Source organism: Mchenga conophoros, linkage group LG6 (genome assembly GCF_057382185.1).
Source record: "Mchenga conophoros isolate Kocher_MC1m ecotype Shallow Benthic linkage group LG6, M_conophoros_male_GT1.1, whole genome shotgun sequence".
Taxonomy (NCBI): domain Eukaryota; kingdom Metazoa; phylum Chordata; class Actinopteri; order Cichliformes; family Cichlidae; genus Mchenga; species Mchenga conophoros.
Genome location: NC_140531.1, coordinates 35,135,641 through 35,159,438, shown reverse-complemented (window position 1 = coordinate 35,159,438; position 23,798 = coordinate 35,135,641). Strand labels below are relative to the sequence as shown.

At 40.4% G+C, this 23,798-nt stretch overlaps 1 protein-coding gene across 2 annotated transcripts; it reads left to right on the top strand.

The window, feature by feature from the left end:
• The first annotated feature begins 94 nt into the window (after window positions 1-94).
• ccdc85al (coiled-coil domain containing 85A, like) lies at window positions 95-23,122 on the top strand. 2 transcript variants are annotated; one of them, XM_085277751.1, is made up of 4 exons: window positions 96-777; window positions 2,064-3,162; window positions 19,421-19,478; window positions 22,013-23,122. In XM_085277751.1, exons 1-4 carry the CDS (start codon window positions 532-534, stop codon window positions 22,029-22,031), a joined length of 1,422 nt encoding a protein of 473 aa, XP_085133877.1. In that variant the 5' UTR covers window positions 96-531; the 3' UTR covers window positions 22,032-23,122. The 2 variants fall into 2 exon arrangements, with proteins under 2 accessions (XP_085133878.1, XP_085133877.1); XM_085277752.1 differs by lacking the exon at window positions 19,421-19,478 and having other exon boundaries at window positions 95-777.
• The last annotated feature ends 676 nt before the right edge of the window (window positions 23,123-23,798 follow it).

Sequence of the window (23,798 nt, the reverse complement as noted above, 5' to 3'; positions counted from 1 at the left end):
ATTTTGAACGTTAGGTGGCGCTGCAACCACACTATGATTTCGGTGAGGCTCAAGCCCCCGGAGGGAGAGACCTGGAGAGAGAGAGGGAGGGGGAGAGAAAGGGGAGAGCTGTTTCCTCTCCCTGTGTTTCTGCTGTGCACAGCGGACTATCTCCTCTTTCTCACAGTGTGCTGAGCCTAGATGCGGCAGGTGTGTGTGTAAACCGAAGCTTTTCTCACTTTGACCACCTGACCGACAGAATCTGGATTCTAATGCATATCGGCTGCGCACAGAGTCCATTTCGGCTGTGAGGATGTTGCAGTGATAGTAGAGCATCTTCTCCGCTGTATCGCGCCCAGCCGGCATCGTCAGCTGTTGCTCTAGGAAGAGAGTGGAAGAGTGGGGAGCAACAGAAAAGGCCAAACTATGCGACTGATTTACAATCCGTAACCGTTTCCACCCTAAGTCGACCGGGGAGCGGATGCGAGCAGAGGTTGCCAGCGAGCCTCTAAGTATTTTCTGCTCTTTGTCGGTACCGGAGGAGCTGTGCCAATGGAGAAAGCGACTCCACCGCCCCAGCCTGGGCTTCAGCTCTCGATAGCGAAGACTGAAAGTCCAGCAGAGGACATCTCCGGTCTGACTGACGAGGAACTGCTCAAGTGGACCAAGGAGGATCTGGTGCGCCGACTCAGGCGGTCTGAGGCCGACAAGATGAGCGTGATTCTGGACCACGGGAATCTCATCCGGGAGGTCAATCGTAGCCTCCAGCTGCACTTAAACGAAATCAGGGGGCTGAAGGTGAGGGGGCGCGCATCGGTGAAGGATGAGATCATAGGCTTGGAGCACACCTGAGAACGCGCATAGCAGGAGCAATGCTCTGCTGTTTAGAGAGCGCCTCTGCAAACATGGTGTGAGAATAGATGGTATATCTGAAGTTCAGTGTGCCATTTCATGGGTCATATGCGATCATTTGGGTTTAGATGGATGTAAAGTATATGTGCAGTTTTGCACATGCAGGAGCTAATAAAAGCCTCTAGTTTCCATTTTAACTTTTTTGAGGTGGGAAATACGGGCTTTTAAAGTGAACTAAAAAGGGAAGGGATGTTTGTGCTTGTTAGCAAAATCAATACCAAGCTGTGCCCTTTCCACTCAGATAGAGCAATGACGAGTAGGTTTCACTTAAAAATGCTTTCTTCTAACAGTAATGTCCGTCAATAAATCAGTGGATTTGTTCATGCAGTGCTCAAATCTGATCTTGTCTTCGCATACTTTAGATTCCTAAAAAAATCCCTTCACATAAATCTACAGCAAGTGGAACACAGAATCGAGTGGCAGATGCTCTGAAACTGTATGCAGGCTTTCTCCATTTCAGTAACCTTTACCCAGTGCCTTCATTTTCTAATAAAATAATTATTGCACAGTGTCCACAGTGTTTACAGTTAAATTCTGAGAATCAGCCTGGGGTTGTCTCAGCTGAAGCACATCGGGATCATTTGCTTTTCTTGGAGACCTCGTCACCTCTCCACCCATCCAAGCAGCCTAATTACACAGGAAAGAGCTGGAGGGTACAAAAGGGGGAGTAAGTAGGAGATGGAGGATAGTGGAGAGTTAAGTTGTTACAGAAGAGGAGAAAAGAAGGAGGTCTCTTGGAGGTGAAGAAAGAATCCTTAAGTAAATGTTGCTTAGTATGAAATGTTTATGACCTTGCCTCATTTCTGTGTGGCCTTTTCCTGTCCTCCAGATGATTCTAATTTACATTATGTATTTCACATGGTACACAGTGAGTCACTGCATTTATGGGAAAGGACGTAGGATTAGGATTTAATTTCATTATGATTGCATACACCATTTGATTGCTATCTGAAAGAGCAGTGAAATGTATTCAAATTGCACAATGGCTTGAGTGATTTAGTCGAAGTTAAGTAACCCATGAAAAATGACTTTGTTTTGCAACATTTCAAAAACTAATTTGTGTTCCTTAAGGAGCATTTTTTTCCCTCAGGCTTTCTGGTTCATACACGTAAACTGTGTGTCGCTCTTTTCTAATTTCTAAATTTCTATTATTTCTCTTCTTGCTTTCACAGGACATTAACCAGAAGCTGCAGGAGGACAATCGTGAGCTGCGGGACTTGTGCTGCTTCTTAGATGATGATCGTCAAAAAGGAAAGCGTGTGTCCAGAGAGTGGCAGCGTCTCGGACGTTACAGTGCCAGCATAATGCGTAAAGAGGTGACCCTCTACCTCCAGAAACTCAAGGAGCTAGAGCTTCGACAAGAAGAGGTAATCCGGGAGAACCTGGAGCTGAAGGAGCTCTGTCTTCTACTGGATGAAGAAAAGGGGGTAGTAGGTGGTGGAGGTGGCATTGGAGGAAGTGGAGGTGGAGGCAGTGTGGGAATGGGAGGGTGCCGTAACTCCATAGACAGCCAGAATAGCTTGCTGCTAGTGCCTGGCCAGGGGTTGCTAATGAGAGACGTAGGGGATGGAAGCAGCACTTCCAGTGCAGGGAGTGCTGACAGCTCTGATCACCTTCACCATAAACAGCCTCACCTGGCTGCAGGAGTGGGTGGGGTTGGCAGTGGTGGGGAAAAAGGAAGCCCTGAGCTTCTACATAAACCCAGGTGTAGCAGCATCAGTGGAATAGGAGGTGTAATTGGAGGAGACAGGGAGGTGTCCAGTCCTGATCACCCAGCTGGGCGCCATCGGAGTACAAGCCTGGAGTACCCATACACCCTCCCTCAGCTCTGCCGGCCCCGCTGCGGCTCTATATCTGTGCCTGACCATAGTCGGGTCATGCGGGGCCTTAGTCCCGAAAAATATGGAAGGAACGTGGGCCACCGAAGTCCGGAGCAGCACCCCAAGCACCACAGCTCTGACCTCGTCCTGGGCCAGAGGCAGCACTTCCTAGGTCAGGGAGGCACCGGGGAGCTCTATCAGCGGCACAACAGGAGCAGCATAAGTAGTACAGGATGCGGAAGCCCAGAGCCCCGGCAGGCACATTTGGGGACTGGAGAGCACCATGAAAAGGGCTGTTTCATCCAGGGGGGCAGCCCGGAAACTCACAGGCACCAGTACAGCATGAGCCCTGACCATGTGAAGTTTGGCAGCCCAGTGAGAGAAGGGCAGAGGAGGCCGGCTGGAGACGAGCTGTCACCACATCATCGGAGCATCTATAATGGCATGAATGGTAGGTTTATTTGTGCCTTGTGATGTGATCATATATACTGACCTTCTATTTAACACCTAGTTTTTCCATGCACACACCCCCTTAAAGTCACGTGGATGATGTTGCCCTTGCTTGTCTTTTAAACATAAAACATATAGCAAGCTGAAATAAACTGAATTATACACCTGAATGAGTGGCAGGTTCATCAGAAGGAGACACTATATCAAAATAAGTTGAACTGCCAAACATACCGTCTTACTTATTGCACTTATTATGAGCATATATAAAGGCTAATATATATTCAAGTGTTTACATGTTTTCTACACCTTAGTCACTAAGTTACTAAATCAATGTCCATACTCTGAAGACTCTGGAGCTCCAAAACCCCATACTTTTATTCTCTCTAATTGCTTTGCATGATTTAACATTGAAAATAATACCTATTTACCTCATACTGGGCCTTGATGCTTCTCTCTACTCCATATGAAATTAGCTGTTTTTTGTCATTGTCTTCCCTTAAGGTCAACTTAGCTTTTTTTTTGCCTCTCATAAAGAGAAAGTTTGGATAACAAACTCATCTCTTCACAGCTGAGTGCCCAGGATGGCCATATTAAGGATATTCCCTCTCAAGCATTTAAAACAGCCTGAAGCCTGAAGCTTTTAGCTCACAGGGATTACTTGTACATAGAGTGACCTAATTATTTGAAACTTCGGCCAAGCTACGTATAAGTCAAAAAGGAATTTAGGCTAAATACAGTCAAAACTCTTAATTTTTTCTGTATCAGACTATTTGTTGATATTGCAGAAAATTTGTTTTAATATTTACCAGTTTCTTCTGTTTTATACTTAAGATTTATTACCATTAAATTTATATACTATCAGTGCTACTTTTGGGGGGCATATTGAGATGCTTCCTATACAGATGGTGAAGGTTGAATAGTGTGAAATATTGTAATCAAATAAATATCTCAACATATATAGATATACAAATATACAGCCATGTGCCCAGACATACTTAAGGATGAAAAGTGTAGCATTTCAGGGTTTAGTGTTACAGTTTGTTATAGCATAGAGGTGTTTTTTTCTCTGTAAACGCAGACATTTTCGAAAATGAGATTTACAGGTTAGTTTGGAATTGGAATGCACTTGTTTGATTGAGAAAACTGAGATACTCATGCTTATTCTGACTGCTGCAAAATTTACAGCATTATTGATTTTTTTTTTTCATTTCAAGAGAAATGTGGGCTGACTCAGGACAAACTGAGAAAAAACACAGGCGTTATATGAATCTTTCCAGCTCGAATGATCCACGCACAAATTTGAGTTGTAGCATTGCAACTGTTGCCACACAATGATGAATAAACCTATTAAATGATGAATTACCTCTAAATCTTTGCTCCATTTGCATCCATCTCTGAGAGATCGTGGGGAGCTAAGGATGATGAGGAGGACGAAAAATCAAAGTACCAACTTGGCTGCTGTTTAAATACCCCACAGTGGCTGATAATGATTTCTGGAGTCCGGGGGAAAAAGTGCTGAGTGGCACAGAGCTCTCAGATGCTAAAGGACAAATTCCTCAAGGTGAAATATCTACCTGACTTTGCAATATAAGCTTGAAATTACAAGAGAAACAGAAACAATTTGCACAGAGCAAACTCAACTTTTATAGCGAGGATTTTAACTGTTTTTTTTACCAAATGATGAGTCATTTATGCCAATTGGATTATTATATGTTTACCTAACAATATGCACTTAAAAACTTTACAACTTCAAAGAGGTAGTACGCAGATCTTTACATATGAACCTCAGTTTACAAGTCACAACATTTGGTTGCTTTTGAGCAGTTTTGTGGGCAGGGATAGCTTAGTAAGTAGAGTGGTGATCGGAAGGTCGGGGGTTTAAATCCACTACCCTGAGGTACCCCTGAGCAAGGTACCATCCCTACACACTGCTCCCCTGGTGCCCAGTGGCTGCCCACTGCTTCACAGAGTGAATGGGTTAAATCCAGAGAGGAATTTCCCCACGGGGATCAATAAAGTATACATAAAATAAAATCTGACAAGTGACCTATTGGTGTCATGAGGGCAGCATGGTGGCACGGTGGTTAGCACTGTTGCCCCACAGCAAGAAGGTCCTGAGTTCGACGTAATCTGGCCGAGGCATTCCTGTGTGCAGTTTGCATGTGGCTTTTAACTTTTTGTGGCACTGATTATTTGATAATACTAACAATGTCTGCCTCCAGAGACACCTGAAATTAAAGCACTAAATGGCCAGTGAATGCATTTTAAGATCCACAGTAGAGCCATGGTGACCTCAGAAACTACTGTACAGTATCAAGCATGCTCTCTTTAGCCATTTTGCAATCTGTATGGATTGCGCTGGATTATTATAAAGACACACACAACTTTGATTTGGATCATAATTCTGTTTCTATTTTAAGGCTCAGCGCAAACTGTAGCTCTATGAGAGATTTCAATCTTGATGTAACCTGAAACCCATATGATGTCTGCAAAAGCCACGCCACATTAATGCCTCACAAATCCTTAACTGGAAAATGTTGTGAGTGCACAGGGCCTGGTAGTTTGCCAACTGTGGCATAACTGTTGTGAACTTAGCTCGGAGTGAAATACATGCACCAAATAGCCGTTAACCAGGGCCGTAAAGACTTCATTAGGCCTGTGTATGACAGCGGTTGAGTATGTGTGTGCCTTGTGTGAAGTCATATTGGTATATCATAGTTTGTCATCTGTCGCAATTGATGTTTATCTCCATCATGAACTTGTCGCTACAGGGCCTCCATGCCTCCACTAACCTGACAAGGGAACTAACTTTAAGTGTCACTATAGGATATTTACACTTAGATAGAGACATGCAATCAACACGTTGCCACAGGATGATGCTTTTTCTGAAGTTAACACAAAAATATCACCCATCTGATGCTGGCGGATTAGGATACACTAAAATGCCACTTAAACTAATACAACTGAAGGAGAATGAAAAAGACAAGAAAGATGAGTAGATACAGAAAAAAAGATGTGTGGGGTAGGAAACGTAAAGAGAGCAGATTTGTTGTGATATCCCTTTGTGTCATACACTGACCTAACCTTGCTGCCATGTCCTTTTTTGGATGAAGAGGAAATTTAATTCCTGTTACGATGTAGTACACTCCACTCGCTTGGATTATCCTCTAAGCCCTTTGCACAGCATTATTTCATTTTTTATGATCTTGCATGTATGCTTGTGTGTGTGTGTGTGTGTATGTTTGTGTGATTTGGGTGGATGTGCTAAAGTGTCCCAGGGTCAGTGTAGCGATGAGGGTTTATTTTCTGACAAATGAATGACTCATATTGATGTAAAACTCAACAGTAGCGAAGCTCAGGCCATTTAAATTCCTGACAAAATCCACAAAGAAAGCAAAACAACACTCTGACCTCTGTAGCCTTTTAATACAATCTGCTGCAACATCTTTCAGGAAGCTTATCACACATAGCTTATTCTCTCATTGTTACAGTCAGGAGGAAGGAATACCAACAAAATGAAAGTACTCGTGCTTTTACTTTGGTTCAACTCCGAGTTTCTGCTTGAAGAAAATAACCATTATCTTATTTTCTCATCTTGATGACATATATCCAAAAGTATATTGACTCATTTATATATAAAAAGGGCATTACAAGAAATTACAAATAAAATCAGTGCATGGCACTATAAGCTTTAACCTCCTAAGACCCGAACTCTTCCATAGCATGCATTTTTAATTTCTCTTTGATATTTGGTCACACTGGGGCCCGATGAATGTAAAAACAAAGAATTACCAGATTTTTGTTAACCTTATTTTTGTTTTTAAGAAAAGTAAGAACCACATATGAGCATATTCGTTTAACATTTTGATAGAACAGTAGCAGTATAATGTCCTCATAAGTGGATATCAGGCCTTTGTAGAGCAAAATTCAGTATTTTGGTCTAAATAACCCAAAATGTGATGTCCACATATGTGGACGCCAGGTCCCACGAGGTTAAAGCAGCAGTAATTATTGGCTTGCAAATATTAAATTGCAGTAAAAATTAAAGGCCGTTTTGACTTTGTATGCGATGAGGAGCTTTACAAATAATCAGTAACAGCAAAAGATCAATTTGACTCATAGCACAAATATCTGCCTCGTGATAAAATCCCTCTCTGATACTAATCAGCCATGAACACTACAGTCTCCTGACCCAGACAGCAGGGATGAATGTTCACTAAGCCTACAGGATCTCTGCACTGCAGAGGGTCTTCTTCAAAAAAAGAGGAGAGACTTAATCATGTTTTCTGCTTTAGCAATCACATGTTCTGCATATTAGCTTAAGCTGCTCAGATGATCAGGAGGAGAAAAATAGGCTGCATGAGAAAAGAAAAGATGGTGCAGTGTGTGGGGAAACCTTTGCTCTATTTTCTTACAGTACATACAGTACTGCAGATGTGTGGCACTCTGTGTACTGTATTTGTAGTTTGCTTGAAAAGTGTGTGTTTGTGATAAAGACAAAGCCATGCTTTTTTTAGCCAGTGACTGCTACTTTATTCTTAGTTGTTTTAATGAAATAGCTCAGTTTGATGTGATACACGCGTTGCCTTCTCAGGTGACAGATCAAAATAAAGATACAGTATAATGTCTAGCATTGTAATGCAAGCTAGTGCTACATAATGGCTAAACCACAGATATATGAGGCTCTCATGTAATATTTGATATCAGTTTAGACAGAATATTAGTAAACCCATATTAGCCTTCCAAATATCAATAAAGCTTCATTTTTTTTGCTAGGCTATAGCGTTATAGTGCATGCATTTAATTTGAATGTCAGCAAAATATAATTCCTGTTTGGATGATTTGCTTACACTCGAATAAGAAACAGCATATAGGTGTAATATTTTGGTGTTTTATTGTTTATATATAATAGAAAGTCTAACCCATTAGTCTGACAAATCTAATGTTATGGCAGGTAATGGGTTTGGTGGAGCATAAAATTTGTACTAAAGAGCCGCTAAAGTTAGCTGAAACTCTAATATAGTAACATCCACCCCCCACACAGTGGGGAAAAATAATACACAGTAGAAATGCTGAAGAAAGCATTTTCTAATAAAACCCCATGAAACAACCATAAAATAATAAACAGCAACTTATTCATTCTCTCAAAGAAAATGGAAAGAGCTCAGATAATATCTTTTAAAGTCTTGGATTTAGCTAATTAGCAAGACATCAGCTCAACATTACCCTAAGTTAGAGTACATACACAGTTTATTCCAGCACCTATAGTTTAGTGTTGTAATTTTTTTTAATTGAAGAAACATAGAACAGATTTATGGCACACAACTACATACCTTTACATGTTTTCCTATTTAGGTATCAAATAATGTTCCATTTAGGATTTCTCTTGGGTACTCCCAGCCCGTTCACACTCCCGAGGCGTAATATAATGATGATTTGTCAAGTCCCGCGGTGTTCCTGAGGAACGTGAAAGGTGACCGCCTGCGTTCTTATGCTACGCGCCGGGTTATGGACGAAATCCAGTAGAATAAGGCTCCTGTGGTAATACACATTCCAGCCATGTATTCCATCCCTAACCTTAACCAGCACTTTAATGATGTTAGATAGTGTTTTCCAAAGCGATTTAAGTAAAACAAACATACATGTGTAGATTCATTCCAAACGGTTTTCTCATTTGTCCGATCTTGTAATCTAGGGACGTGTTGGGTACCCGGAAGCGTAACATATTGACGATTTGTCACCTAGCGTAAAATGTTACGCTTTGGGAGTGAGAACGTGTTGGTACTCCACATTTCTAGTGAGAATTACTATCCGGGAACCACATGACCATCCAATGGCATACAAATTGACCAATGAGGTCTATAATATTTTTTTTACAAATAACTTGATGAATGCCACAAACTGAAATAATTCAGTCAAACCCTAAAGTTGTTTTGTATTCTGCAAGTGCTGCTCAAACCTTTACCTTGTGATTACATTTAAAAAAGAAATAGTTTTCAAAATACTCTCAACTAAACACATTTTTCTATCCTACTTCAGGCTTGTGGCTATTTTATAAAATCTCTCGCTATAAACCTCTCTTATTTTTCTTTTTTATATACTCAAGAGGAACTGACACGCTCTGGTCTTCCATTCTCGAGCATGCGATTGAATTAGCAAAGACCAATCCACTCTTTCATTCCATCTGTTAATCTCTATAATTGTGGCATTAGTTCAGACTGTCCAGCTCCTCTGGCTGCTGCTTAGAAGTGCTGCTGCCTGTCAGTGCAACAGGAAATCATCACTGAAGCTGTGGTCTCAGATAATGTTCTCCCTCGCCAGTGTCGTTGAAAAGCTAGTCTCTCTCTCTCTCTTTCTCATTCTCACTCTCCCTCTCTCACCATCCTAATTGGCTGCCAGTGTGAACAACCAGCTGTCGCAAAGAGAGAAAACTCTGATTACAAAGCCCTGTTTCGGGAGGATGTGGTGTTTGCCAGACTGAGCTAAGGAAAGAGGGTTGAGGAAGTATTTGAGTGGATTACTGGCTGTTTTCTTCCCCTCCTTCTCTCCCTCGTTCTGTCTTCCTCTCTATAATACATCTTTTTTTGTTCCTCTTGCTCCACTCTATCCTCTTCTTCCTTGCTTGTCTGCCAAGGCGATGGATGGAAAGCATCCCTTGAAAATTTGTCAAGTCTCGCAGTCTAAGCGGCCTGGGGAAACTCAAATGTTTGTCACAGCTGCTTGGTATGAAAGGATTTAGGGGAGCATTAGGCTGGTGTAAGTCAAATGGAATAATATTATAACCAGACAGTCTCATCTGCCCTGCCATTCCAGCGTTACCTTTCAGGACTTCTTGAACTTGCTTACACGACAAATGCCGCGAAGACCAACTAATTCTTATTCTAGCAGTTTTTTGTTTTACATTCTATAACTCATTTTAAAATCCCATGGCATTGGATCTTTCTGCAAATAAGAGATGAATGTTTAATTTACAAGTTGAGTAGGCATCCCCTTATTGATGTCTTCTATCATTAAAAAATTGGTTAAAATTTCAAAGATGCTTTAGAGTTAAGGCCATCAGAGACATTCAATTCTCAAGGTGGATGACTTCATCTGCAGAGGGGAAAATGTTACTTTTAAATGTTATCATGGCCTTTGAATTTGTAATCACATCTGAGACCAATTATCCCAAACACCCTTGCCTATAGGCCATCAGAGCAGCTATTAACCCAGGAGTGCATGATTAGGCATTTTGTTTATCTTCCACTGGTGCATATCATTGTCATTTTTAATCAAGCTGCTCTAAGCTTTGTCAGTTTAAAGCCTCCTCCTCCTGGATGCAGCAAAAAGCCGTATATTGCCTCTGCAACTCTCAGACAATGCCAGATCCACACAAATACTCATGACAGTGGTAATGTCAATGGGAAATGGGGTGTAAAATGTGTCTAACATAAAAACAAAAATTGTTTTCAGCAGACTAAATTATAAATTAGAGAAAGGAAAGGAGGATGATTTTGTGCTGCAGATTTAGAAGAGAAGAGCACATAATCAAACGTCTTTCCATGCATAGAATCACATTGTCATACACTGTGGCGTGACTGATGTTATGATTATGGGTTCATAAAGAAAAAACCCATAAGAAGATAACTCAGAATTTTTGATTATGTCGGGCATTTAACTATTCGAGGATTCTCCTAAACATTTCCCCCGCAGCAGCTCGTAAGTGGCTCTTTGAGTTATGAAGGAGGCTGCTTGGCGCATACTAGCGTTGCTCCGGCTCAAACCCCAGAGGTATGTGACAAATGTTGCACAGTAGCCCCACTCATCCGGTAGACATGCAAACCCAGTGGAATGGAGAGCAGTCTTTGTCCTCTTACGCCATGCCAGTGGGGAACAGCCCACTGAGCTGAGAGGAAATTAGCTTGCTAGGCCAGGTAATTAACTGAAAGTTGAGTGGCTGCCATGTATGAGGGCAAGAGTGGGCCTGAGGGAATTTCTCACAGTCCCAGAGTCACCAGCAGTAACCACATTTTGCTACTGTTACATTTACTTCAGTTCTAGCTGTGTGCCATTCTGAGAGCTGTCAGTCTGAGGGTATCAGGCAATGAGGTGCGAGACAAGGAGGAAAGTGAAGCTGGACAGATAGACCTAAGTGAAGCATGGGAAGTATGCAGGTGAGGCTGCGAGAAGAGGGCTTGGTACATTTGCATACATTTTGTGAGCATTAGCTTAGTGATCACATAAATTACATATTAAATTAAGGTTAATTTACCTTCATGTTCGCTGGCAGCAAATCTGTGGTTTTTGCAAAACTGTGGCTAATGTGGTCACATATTTCTGGACAATGTTAAAAGTATAGCAGTGTAATATTAATCAGCAAGTCAGGGGTGCAAAGTCAGACAAAATGCTTTTACTTTCTTTCTGAAAGTAACATGTGACAATTTCACATTTCTATTAAAAATATCTGTCATGTTGCTTATTAATTATTTGTTTTAAATGATTTGAACCTGTCTTCAATTGTTTTAGCCTGCTTTTAAATGCTCATTCGATCAGTTAAATAGATTTTTTAACTTCTTCTCCCCCAAAAAAACCACAAACAAAAGTTCCATTTTTTTACTTTAAACAAAATTGGCTGCCTTAAAAACTACAAGTAGTTAAATCAAATTAAAATTCTTTGGTCCCCCCTTTAAAACACAGAAATATTCTGAGATGATTTAACAGCATCTCAGAATCAAGCTGTAACAGCACGTAGTAAGTAGTGAGGAATCCTGTCTTCATTGCAAAAAGCCACATTTATGTTGGTTGTTGCGTAATAAAAATATAAACCTCTGTTTTGGTTCATCTGTCATTATCACTGGTCATGCCCGACAAAGTATGCCTCCATTTTTAAAGCCCCTGATTGTGTTCCATTACACAACTTAAATTTTATGTTTGTGAATTCAACTTTTAATCTTCAAGAGAAACAACGTATTATTAATTCTTTATAAGGGCTCAAAGTCTTGTGTAGGGCTCATATAGCTTGTCTGTGGTTTATGTCAGTTGTTGTGCATTGTCATTGGTCATAGCACGCTGCTGCTCCTATCGGAGTGATGGCTTTTATAGCTCAGCTGTCTGTTAAAAATGAGATAACTTATCAGGAATATAGCATGTTGAAAGGATGCAGTTATCTACTTCCTGGGGCATAAATTATCTAATGCCCATTTTGTGTGTTTGAGGTAATGGTTTTCCTGATTTACAATAAGGCACGTGTGGAGCTTCCATTACTTTACATTATGTTAGACCATGAAATGATTGGCACCACTGTCATTATATTTATGCCGTTATCTCTTACTAGTTCTCTTTCAGCGATGTCTTTTGGTCTGTGAGATTTCCTCTCCGAGATATTTAAATCAATTTTATTACCCCGACCCCCCACTGCTCCAGACTGACTGGCTCATTTCCTTTACAGTTATACTAAAAGGTACATTTAATCATTTAATTACCTGGCTTTGTGAGAACTTGAGCTGCAAATAAAGCATCTAGTACATAGAATTTCTCTGGTTGCTTTAAATGACAATTGATGGTCAATAGTGACCTGAAATGATAACACAATGATGAGTTTCCCAGTAGAAACATCCTTATTTCGATCTCTTAATATTCCGCTAAGCCCATCTTTTTATCCTTTATTAATAAGTGCTAACAAAATCTTATTTTCACTTTTTCATGTGAGAAGAGCTATGTGAGAATATGGGGGGGGGTGTAAGAGCAGAATGTAAAATCACATCCACACGTCGATGTTAAAGTAGACTTAATACTGGCTCATCCTTAACACTCAAATTGACAGATGGTTACCTGTGCTCTATATTGCATTATATTGTTTTGAAGAAAATGCACAAATTGTTACAGTGCATTGCATTATTTTCAGCTAAATCTAAAGGGCTTTTAATATGACACAAATGCAAAAAAAGCATTATTGTTGTTTTTAATAGCAAAGGAAGGGACAGCCTGAAAATGTGTAAACAAGTTTCAGCCCCAGGGCATGGGTCATCGATGTCCCAAGGCTTTTGGAAGATGAAAAGCAAGACCCTTTAAATGCAGACCCTTTGTGTCACGCAAAACCGCAAAGAATTCTGGGATATTTGAATATCTAATTCAGAGCTGATGAAATTACCAGTATTGTTTCCCATCCCCACCCCTCTAACTGGCACACGCATCGCAATCCTCTATACGCTGCTCTGTGCCCGGTCTGTTATATTATTCATCAGCACTGTGGTGTGATGGGTGGTGACATGTTAAAATAGAGCAACAGCAGTTTATCTTGTGAATGTCTGCTTAAATATTTAATTTGCCTTTTGAGGATCATAGCAAAACACTACGGCAGTGCATGGAACAACAACCAGCTCTTGTAGAACTCGAGGAGACGATGTGGAGCTTCAACACAGAAGACAAAAGAGGCAGAAGAAAAATTAGAGGCTACAGTTTCTATCTATAAACCATCATGAAAGAAGTCTCCTTCGTTCATAAAGTTAATGTCTTCAATTTAACTACATTTTGCCATAATTTAAGCACTGCTCTGTCAACGTAACTGAACAGGCTTGTGATTCAAGAAGCGATGTCTTTGCACGTGTTTGCACGTTGTTTCGTGAGTATGCACCGTCTATTTGATGTATGTATTTCTTTCTGAAAGCACACACAAATGCAAACACACACACAGACATCCCTCGTAGGCTCGATCAGCCAAAGGGGCGCCAATTATTCACCTCTATTCCAGCGAGTTTCATGCTCTCGTGTCTCTGTGGTCTATTTCAGCTGAACGGTGAGCCATGCAGCAGACACATAGGCTTCAAGTTATTTGCTGTTTCTCCCTGCTGCCATCACTTACTCTGTTACAGGTCTCATGCCTCAGTTGGCCATTGCAGATTTATCATAGCAACGCGGTAAAAAAAGGCAGCTTAAATTAGGGAGGTATTGCTAAAAGCCAGAAGTAGATAAATGTATATGTTAAAAAAGAAGAATAGAGAAGAACAATCTCAACCAATAACACTAGACTGAAAAATCTTCTCTTAAAAGTAGTGAGTGACTGATTTGTAGGTTACTGACTTACTACTGGGTTTAGTGTCACCTAAAATTGAAAGAAATACTTTATGTTGAAAGTAAGTATTTTTTTAATATAGCATTAAATTGATCAGGAATGTTGTCAGTGACAGTTAATAATTATTGATATCACTAATTACATGTTCTCTTTGATTAGTGACATTTCAGGCCAAGTTGCAAAGAAGGCAGTCATATCAAGGCACAGGCATTGGCCAGTCTCAGGTATTATCTTTTATGTGAAACTCTACCTAAAAAGCCTGGAATCACTTCTTTACTGTTCATGCTGAGACCGGAGTTTGTCGGTACCATTACTGAGAACCTGTGTGGCCTCTGTTTTCCAAAGTGCACACTGTGATGTTTATGCCCTCTTGCTCAGTTGTGCACCATGTCCTCCCAATTCTCTTGCTATTCTGGTTAGAGCCAGTTTGTACCGTTCTGTGATGCGTGTAGTGCACACTGTTTTTAGCAATATCTCTCATGGCTTTATTGCTTAGAACAAAGATGCTGTGTTGATTTTCAGAAGTTCTCCTTCTTCCATTTTAGGAGTGCAATCAAACCTGCAAAGGCAGCTTCTCCAGGTGCTCAAAGAGCTGAATTTATTGCTGTGATAGAATGATTGAATTCATGATTTAACTAGCATTAGGCCTACATTGTGTGCTGAAAAACAGGGGCAATATTTGCTGTGTAAGGTGTTGATATGCCATTAAAAATCACGTATGATACGTATATGTTATTGTATTAAACATGCTTTGTCGTAGATAAAAACAAATGTCCTTTTATTGAAAAAGACAAAAAGAAACAAAACAATTACAATTTCTTGGTGAATCAAGCTTTTTGGTGTACACTGTCACACCACGAGCTCAGTTGTTGTTTGTGAAATCTAGTAAGCAGATTTTTTTTTCTAATAAAGCTAATTTATCTTCTCATCTAATGCTAATCTTTTTTGTGTGAATTCTAATAACATAATTCATTATTTTCAGGCAGTAATATTCAGATATTTAAAGCAAAGTTCAAAACTATGTTGCTGTGGAGTGGCTGGAGCTGTTATAGGGCCAAAGGTGGGGAACATTTTGGACAGGCTGCTAGTCTGTCACAGGGTAAGCACAAGGACGGGGAACCACACACTCACATCTAAACCTGTGGCAAATTTGCAATCACCTATTCACCTAACAAGCAAGTCTTTGAACTGTGGGAATACCTTGGAAAGAATCCACACAGGCGCAGGGAGAACATGCAAACTCCAAACAGAATGGTCCCAGCTCGGCACCAGAACCTTTCCTTTACTGTGAGACTAGCCACTGCACCACTATTTAAAACACAGTCTTTAAGCGTGACAAAACAGTCCTGCAAAACAACAAAATTCAGTGTTGTTCTCTCGTTGTGTAATTTTACTGATTTAAAAGATAAGAACAGGCTGTGATAGCCTGGTGAAACCAAGTGTAACCAATTAGCATGTTGTTGCTGCTATATAGTGCTGCAGGGATGACCAAGCAGAACTGAAGTGGTACGAGCTTGAAGTCTGGTCTCACAAGACTGGGCATGGCCAAGCACAGACTTGACTCCACAAATACCCTGCATGTTCCTCTTTTCATTTGGTGTATGTATTATGGCCATGCATAATGTTATGCATTCTGAGCTTGCCATCACGCTCCAAAGTCGCACATAACAGCACAGACTTCAGCTGCCTGAGGGACATTAAAACAAGCTGCTCTCCTGCCAGATAGCTTCACTGACTGACTGACTGACTCTAGTTGTCTGTCTGACTGCCAGCTAAACGGAAGGTCACTGATCTACCATGCATCTCAACGGGCTTTCCTGCCCAGCCAGCCTGAATAATTTATATGGCAGATTTTTAGAAGATCTGAGGGAATGGCCACGTGAAATTACCTTGCATTGATTCTGTAAATTGAGAGAAGGAGAGAGAGAGATGAATAGAAAGCAACAGATCAAGGAGGACTGCGAGATGAGTAGTCCTGGGAGCAGGTTCATGTGTTTACTGGCTTGATTCACATGTCAATAAAAACTTGATTACCGGTTTTGATAAATTATACAGATACCGTCATTCTGATTTGTTTTTGCAGCTCCTTTATTGTTATTGCTCAAAGCCAGCCTTCTTGAATAATTTTCAAGCAATTTTCATCAAAAAAGAGTCTTTATTTTGTTAACAAAGTGTTAAAAGGTTTTGCAGCTTCTTTATGAAGTGCAGGATTATGAGTTATATAAAGTTAATAATTTGGTGTCTGGTTGCTAAGGGAAAAGGGCTATATTCAGTATGGGAGCAGCTTCTCCCAAGTCAATCTTGCAGATCTCTTTGAGGGGAAATTTGGAGGTTTTCACTTGAGCTTTGGTGTACAGAAGCAAAATTTATGAGAGCTTACCCCCCCCCCCCCCCCCCCCCCATATTATTCTAGACTAATCATATTATCTATATACTTGACCCACTGTTAACCCCCTTCCCTCTACACATCTCTCGCATGCGGTTAAATCCAATTTTGGTTTTAACATCAGGCTTCCCCATAACAGAAACAAACACCGCCTAAGTTTATTGCATGTTTTCTCACATCGTAACTTTCCTTGAAAAGGTCACAGGTGCTGGTTAGAATTCAGGAGGAGCAAGTTTAATTAGACGCTAATCAAGTTCTTTTAAAGGGATTCTCTGAATTTTGGCACACAGCTGGTGTGTAAACTGACCTGCACCATCACAAGGCAGCAGTTTATAATCCTGTGACCTGTGTGTGTGAAAGCTGACCTTGAGACAGCAAATCCATTCAAGCCAATTGTTTCTGTGAGTTACGCAGCTTGAATCGAGTTACTTCAAGCTAACACGGTTGAATGGTTGAACGAAAAACTTTTGTTTCTCCTGTGTTTTTTCCAGGAATATTCTTCACTTCTAGTTGTCTTTATAGTGTGATGCAATTGAATTCAATTTTATTTATCTAGCCCCAAATAACAACCACAAACACCTCAAGGCATTATAGATTTATACAGTGACTATATATCATTTGCTAACATAACCAGCTTATAATGACAGCCTGAAAGAGTCATGTAAAGATGTGTATCGATACTGCCTTTTAATGCTTTTTCTTGCCACTCTTGATCCTGACTAGATAAAGAATAGTCAAATTGTTTACATTAAAAAACCCCTGAAAATTCGATTTTATAATTGTTCTATAGTAACAAAGCCATTCTGAGTGGGAACATGCCACATTGAAACTCATGAAACACATATCCTAGGCATCCTAAGCTCTTAGCTCAGGAACAGAGGTGGCTTGAATAGGGAACACATGAAACTAATCATATGTAGTATGTGTTTGTATGTAGAAGTAGTAATAAAGGGCATATTAAATTTTGGGCTGATACAAACAACAAAAATTCAAGGCTGACCTTTAATGACTTTCATCCTTAGATATATGCTAAAGTAAATTTTAGCATTAATACAAACCTGGATTCTGCAACTGCCCACAGACCATGTTCAGAGTAACATCTTTCAAGTGTAGAAAAAGTCTAAATACAGTAAATATTGGCTTCACCTGTGTTAGCTGTGTGAGTAGAGAACAGTGCATGTGATGATGTACTTTTTTTTAACCCTGTTTGTGAGCTTTAGCCGTGAAATCAGTCCCATTCCCCACATGCTGACCTCCAAGTGAAAATACCCCCCAGCCCACTGCTGCATCTACCCAACACTTTAAAGGAGTTTTCATATCTCTGTGTTATCCTGCCTTGTTCCCTGATGACCACACTAAGGGAAGGGGCAGGGAACATAGTGAAAGTGGCTACTGGAATCTTTTGCACAACTTGGCGGTCACAAGAGCATTATAAATCTTTAATGTGAGATGTTAGAGCGCCAAGGAGAGGAAATGTGCTGAAAACATGATTATGGACTCATGGGGAGGAAGAAACCGCTGGCTAGGAGAGAAAGAGATAGAGATATCAAGCAAGGGAGCAAGGATAAAAGAATTTTGAAGGGCAAAAGAGGTAAAGAGGGATAACATTTTTTTTTTTTTGCAAAGTTTGGTCTGCTTATAGCAAAAACATTATTGCACTGCTTTACCGAGTTGTGATCAGAACTTCTCACAGAGCCATTTAAGTATGACAGGAAACCCAGGAAAAGGATTTCAAAATGACGTCAAGAGCTTTCCTTGTGTTTAGGAAGAGCAAAGTTGATTGCAATGGCGTGTTCTCCTTTGAAGGTGCAACAGTTTCACTTGCAGAGAGTGAAGTGAGCTACAACCCGCATAATCTGACAGTGGGGTAAGCAAAAATATGCTAAACTAGCACATCTATCTAACCATTACAAAGAAAAAATAATCAGCCATAAAAAGGCTTAAACCTCTGTTTGGAATTTGCCTTCCAGGTCACCTCAGTCTAGATGTTATCTTATAGGAGAGAAACTACCCTGAGGTACCCCTGAGCAAGGTACCCTCCCTACACACTGCTCCCTTGGGTTTGGATTGGTAGCTGCCCACTGCTTCACTGAGTGAATGGGTTAAATGCAGAGCGTAATTTCAGTACAGGAAATTAATAAAGTATACAAAAAGTAAGTGACCGTCTGATTCATATTTGTTTAGTTTACGAAATAAAACCTAAGAAAAGATATTATTTCAAAAGGCGCTGTCTCCATGCTGCTTCTGCTTTAAATAGGTCACAGCAACAAATAATACTTCATTTGGATCTTGTCTTATGTGGTCTAATCAGAGACGTCAAGCGTGCACTGTGCGCCTCCGTTGTGAAGTACAATCCACCAGTCAAACCTGTTTCGTGTGAACTTGAGCTGGAAATTGATTGACTGCCTCACTAATCCAAATCATGCCTGCTCACCTTGAAACAAGTCTAATAACGCAGGTGCATTTTGTCTTCTGAACTTGCAGCAAAAAGGTGATTGTGTTTTTTCTCTAAAATGCCAAATTTTCCAGAGTCTCTCATTCTGCTCAGTCACTATGCAGGGTGGGCATGTGCTGATTGGCGCCACTGTTCTAATAACAAACTTGCTGCATTCCCAGTTTGATTTCCGACATATAATTTAGCTAATAACAGAAGCTGCTACTCCATTAACATGTTTTATTTATTAGTCATGTTTCCTTGCTTTTGCAGTCTAACCAGACAGACATCAACTCTAAATCATTAGACTAATGAGACAATCCAGTCTTGTCAAAACAACACATTCAAGTCTCTTCCTCTGTCTCGTTCCTCTTCCTTTTTTGTCACAGCTTTGATATCAGCCGGCTGCTGCACCAACAACTGTAGAAATGTCAAGCTATGGGACAGGTAAGAATCCCTCTCCACCTTGTTTCTTTTTCATAAACTTTTTTTGTGTGCGTTAATTAGAATCTCTGAAAGAAGAAGAACAGCTAATGAAGGTCATTGTCTCTTCTTTCCACAAGGGCCCATAATCCTGTAATTAGCTCCTATTATTCTATTTTGCCATACAGTGTGCTGCTTCCTTTAGCTTGCGTCTTGAAACCTATTTAGTCGGATGGAGGGATTTACATTAGAAGGATTTACATGAATAAATAATGGACTCTTTCAGTCAGGAGTGTTTGAAATACATACAAAACTATTTGGACTTTATTCTCTTGCTAATCAGTAGGTAATCTGGATCTGAACCTGATCACAACAGATCCTGTGTCATTGCAGGGTCATTCCGTGACTTAGTCTGGTGCACTCCCTCCAGATGAGTAATGTGTTGGCATGCTTGATCTAGCCCAGGTGTAATCACAGTGGGTTTGCTGTGGGACTACAGAGTTAGAGGTGACCTTCTTCTGTCCCCGTATGCCATCCTACATCTTCAATCAGGCCCAGCGGGAGGCCGAGATGGTTGTGTTAATATTTAATGACCGCGAGACAAGACGTACCTCCCCCTAGAGGACAGTTGGGGCCCCCCTTGGCCACCCTTGTCGTTGTTTAGTACACCAACACACACAAACTGTAACTACAAGCCACATGCGTGCTTATTCCCCCACACATGAACTTCTCTAACATGCATATTAAGGACTGTTTGTCCTTTTTCTTTGCATTCGTTTTTTTCAATCCATCACCTTCTACAAAAACATCCGTGACTCAAGTGAAGAAAAGAATAAAGTGTACTTTTTGTCAGAAGATGATTTGCAAGCTCAGAAAAGGCAACAAGGATGTGCTAAGAATGCGGACTGCAGTCAGGCCTTCTGGTCGTCCCTTGGCTCTCCACTGAGGTGGAGACAGACGCAGGCAGGAACAAAGGAATCTGTCACTGATAAGTAACACAAAAACCTGCAGAGATGAACATCTTACTCGCTCAAACTCTCTCTCTTGCTTGCTCTCTGTCCCCCTCTCTCTCTTTCAGTCGGTCCCCTCAACAGACTAACAGCTAATAGCTATTTATTTATGCATCTTTTTTTGAGAACATGCAAAGAATAAATGGCTTTGAGAATCAGGGCTCAAATTTCTTTGTTGAAAGCTCACTCACATTTACAACTGTCGACATTGCAAACTATTGTAAGAAAAGACTGCCTTCAAGGTTAAACAGTGGAAATAAGAAGCTGGTGACCTGTACTTGTCCAGCAACAAAATACAGGCAATCGGGCCTTTTTCCACACAACAAATATTGACAGGAAACAAGAGTGTGCGTAAAATGTGTGACGATTTTATTCCATTTAACTCTGTCATGTTCATTCTTGCTCACTGTCATGCTGTCATGGCTTACTGGGACTCTTAGATAGAACTGAACCAGCATTATCATTGTTAGAAACATCTGTTTTTCCTAACATAACAAGGAAAACTGCAAATATAGAAATAATTAACATAGCAATATATCTGTTACAGCTCCTATTTATCATTTAAAGCCGTATATATATTTTTAATTAATGTCCTGTTCCGTCACCTGCACACTGAATAGGATTTTGAATTACACATGCTGTAACGCCCAAGCTTGAGATTAGTGAAACACTATCCCATACCACTTGAAAAATTCCTTCTTCTCAGGCAAATGAATGTGTTGCAGTACAGTGAATAAGAAGGATGTTATGTTTGCTGTTTGTTTTTTTTTTGTTTTTGTTTTATTTTTGTGGATTTATATATTAAAGTCAATGTAAAAAAAACAACTTTATTTATCCCCAAGGGGCAATTAAGATAGATGATACCTTGCCGACCATACATACAATACACAAACATCACATTGGGGAGACAGGTCAGGCTATGTAGCACTGGCTGGTTGACCACATGAGCAGTGACCCGAACTGAAACCACAGAAAATGCACAACATGAGGAAAGACGAGGAGAAAAAAAGAACTCCCCCCAAAATAAACTACAAGATTTTGAGAACTTCCAAAATATAAGATACAAAACAGCTAGGACAAGCTACAAAAACACTGCAGACACTTCTGCCCAAACAAACTGGTATACAGTGCGTATATATACTTAGCCCTTAGCTCTCAGGTTTATCAGATCGGTCTGGGATGAAAAATGCCTTCCAAAATCAATCCGGTTGGTTTTTGACATTTGCTTAGGTGTTTCTGTTATTTAGTTTGAGATTTAAAAAGTTTAAAAAGATTTAAAAAGTTAAGATATTCAATACTAAGCTATTACAAACAAAGAACTCTTGAAATGAAGAGTCTCACAACCTAAGCATACCCCAGTCACAGCGAGCACAGTCACCCCTGTGACCTCACACTCACTGATTTCAGATATTTTCCCAAACACACATCATTGTTTCAGTTCGTTTTTATTTGTTCTAAAATGTCGCTCAGTTTGATAAAATGTATGTTTTCAGACCTGCTTTTAGTTTTTAGTTAACTGCAATGGCATGTCTGTCTTTTCCTGTGCAGCTTTGACGCTTCCTCTTGACCCCAACTTGGCGACCCACGCCTCTCAAAGGGAGGACGGGTTGCAGTGAGACAGCCCTCCTGCATCTCAGGCCTTGATGGACACAAGCGCCCCTGGATGCCACCTTCCACAGCTCCGGATGGTCTGTAGTCCACGGCCTCATCCATTTGCTACAGCCGTTAAACAGCCTGCCTCCATGTTTTCATTTCTACATATCGAGAGTTTGAGCAGACAGGGGTGGGAGTTTTTTCTTTTTTTTCTTGAATGATATCAGTTTAGTTGGTAAAAACTTGTGATGACTGCTACACCTAAATGGAAATCTCTCCCGGCCAACCGAGACATGGCTACCTCCTGGAGAGCACCCAGAGAGAAAGTGAGAGAGGCTGTGGATTGGTGTGAGTAGATGAAAAGGACTTTGCACTGTATGTGCTGCTACTCTCTGTTTACAAATGCAGATCACTGGTGGAGAAGCACATAAACCTTTCTATATCCTGCTGTTAAAAAACTTATTTTCCTACACTCTCCCATTTTTTTCTGCTCCCGCCTCCCCCCGCTGTCATCGTTAGAAGTGATCTTCAGTATGTGTAATGAGACTGGTGTAATCTAATGCTCTGTCTCTCAATCTACAAATCCAGATGATCACATGATTGCCATCGTCTCCTCTCTCATTCATACTAAAAATTCAGAACTCTTTCAGCCATTTCAACTGACGGTAAAAATAAGACAAAATTGTATATGTCAAAGATGTTCTAGCAAAGAAAAAAAACACATCCTCTTCCTGTGTCTTAAACCAAGATGGTCAACATTACTAGCTGCTGACAGATGTTCTTATTCTATGAGATGCAATGTTCAGGTGTAATTTTTCTTTTTGTATTATCTTCTTTGCTCCCTCAAAGCGCCTATATTTAAGCTGGGGAGAAGATTATACATTTCTCCATGTTGTTTTTTTTTACAAGTCCAAGTAAAAAGTAGATTATTGGATTAGTTTTCTATATATCTATATATATAAATACTATATGACTATTATTTTTGACTTACTGGTATTAGAACTATTATATGAAAATGCATATGATACAGTATATCAAATAATAAATAGACTTCTTTATCTAAAAGTGGATTGTTGGTTCGATTTTTATTTGTGTGCTGATTGCGTGAGTGAGCTTTGCAGTTAAACGTCAGGTTGGAGTATAAGTTGTTTCACAGCTGCTGTAAATCAAAAGTTAACCCTTTAAACCCTAACCCGTCACCGGTGACGGTTAACATTTTTAGTAAGGGTGGGCAACTCCAGGCCTCGAGGGCCGGTGTCCTGCAGGTTTTAGATCTCACCCTGGGTCAACACACCTGAATCAAATGATTAGTTCATTACCAGGCCTCTGGAGAACTTCAAGACATGTTGAGGAGGCAATTTAGCCATTTAAATCAGCTGTGTTGGATCAAGGACACATCTAAAACCTGCAGGACACCGGCCCTCGAGGCCTGGAGTTGCCTTCCCCTGGTTTAAAGGGTAAATTAGGTCAGGTTTTAAAGGGTTAAATGGAAAAAATCATTCATCAACATAAATATAAGTTTAAATTAATCAGTCGCTTGCAATACTATGAGCAGCTGCAAGAAATCACATGTTAAACATGATAACCCGAAATGTCGCCACATCTCATTCAGTCAGATGGTAGACAATAGTGTAAAAATGGAAACAATTTCCTATTGAATCACAGTTGCAGTTTGCTCTTCCTTCCTCTGCAGCTATAACCTTTCCTCATATCCTGCAACATCTGCTACACTGCTAAGAAT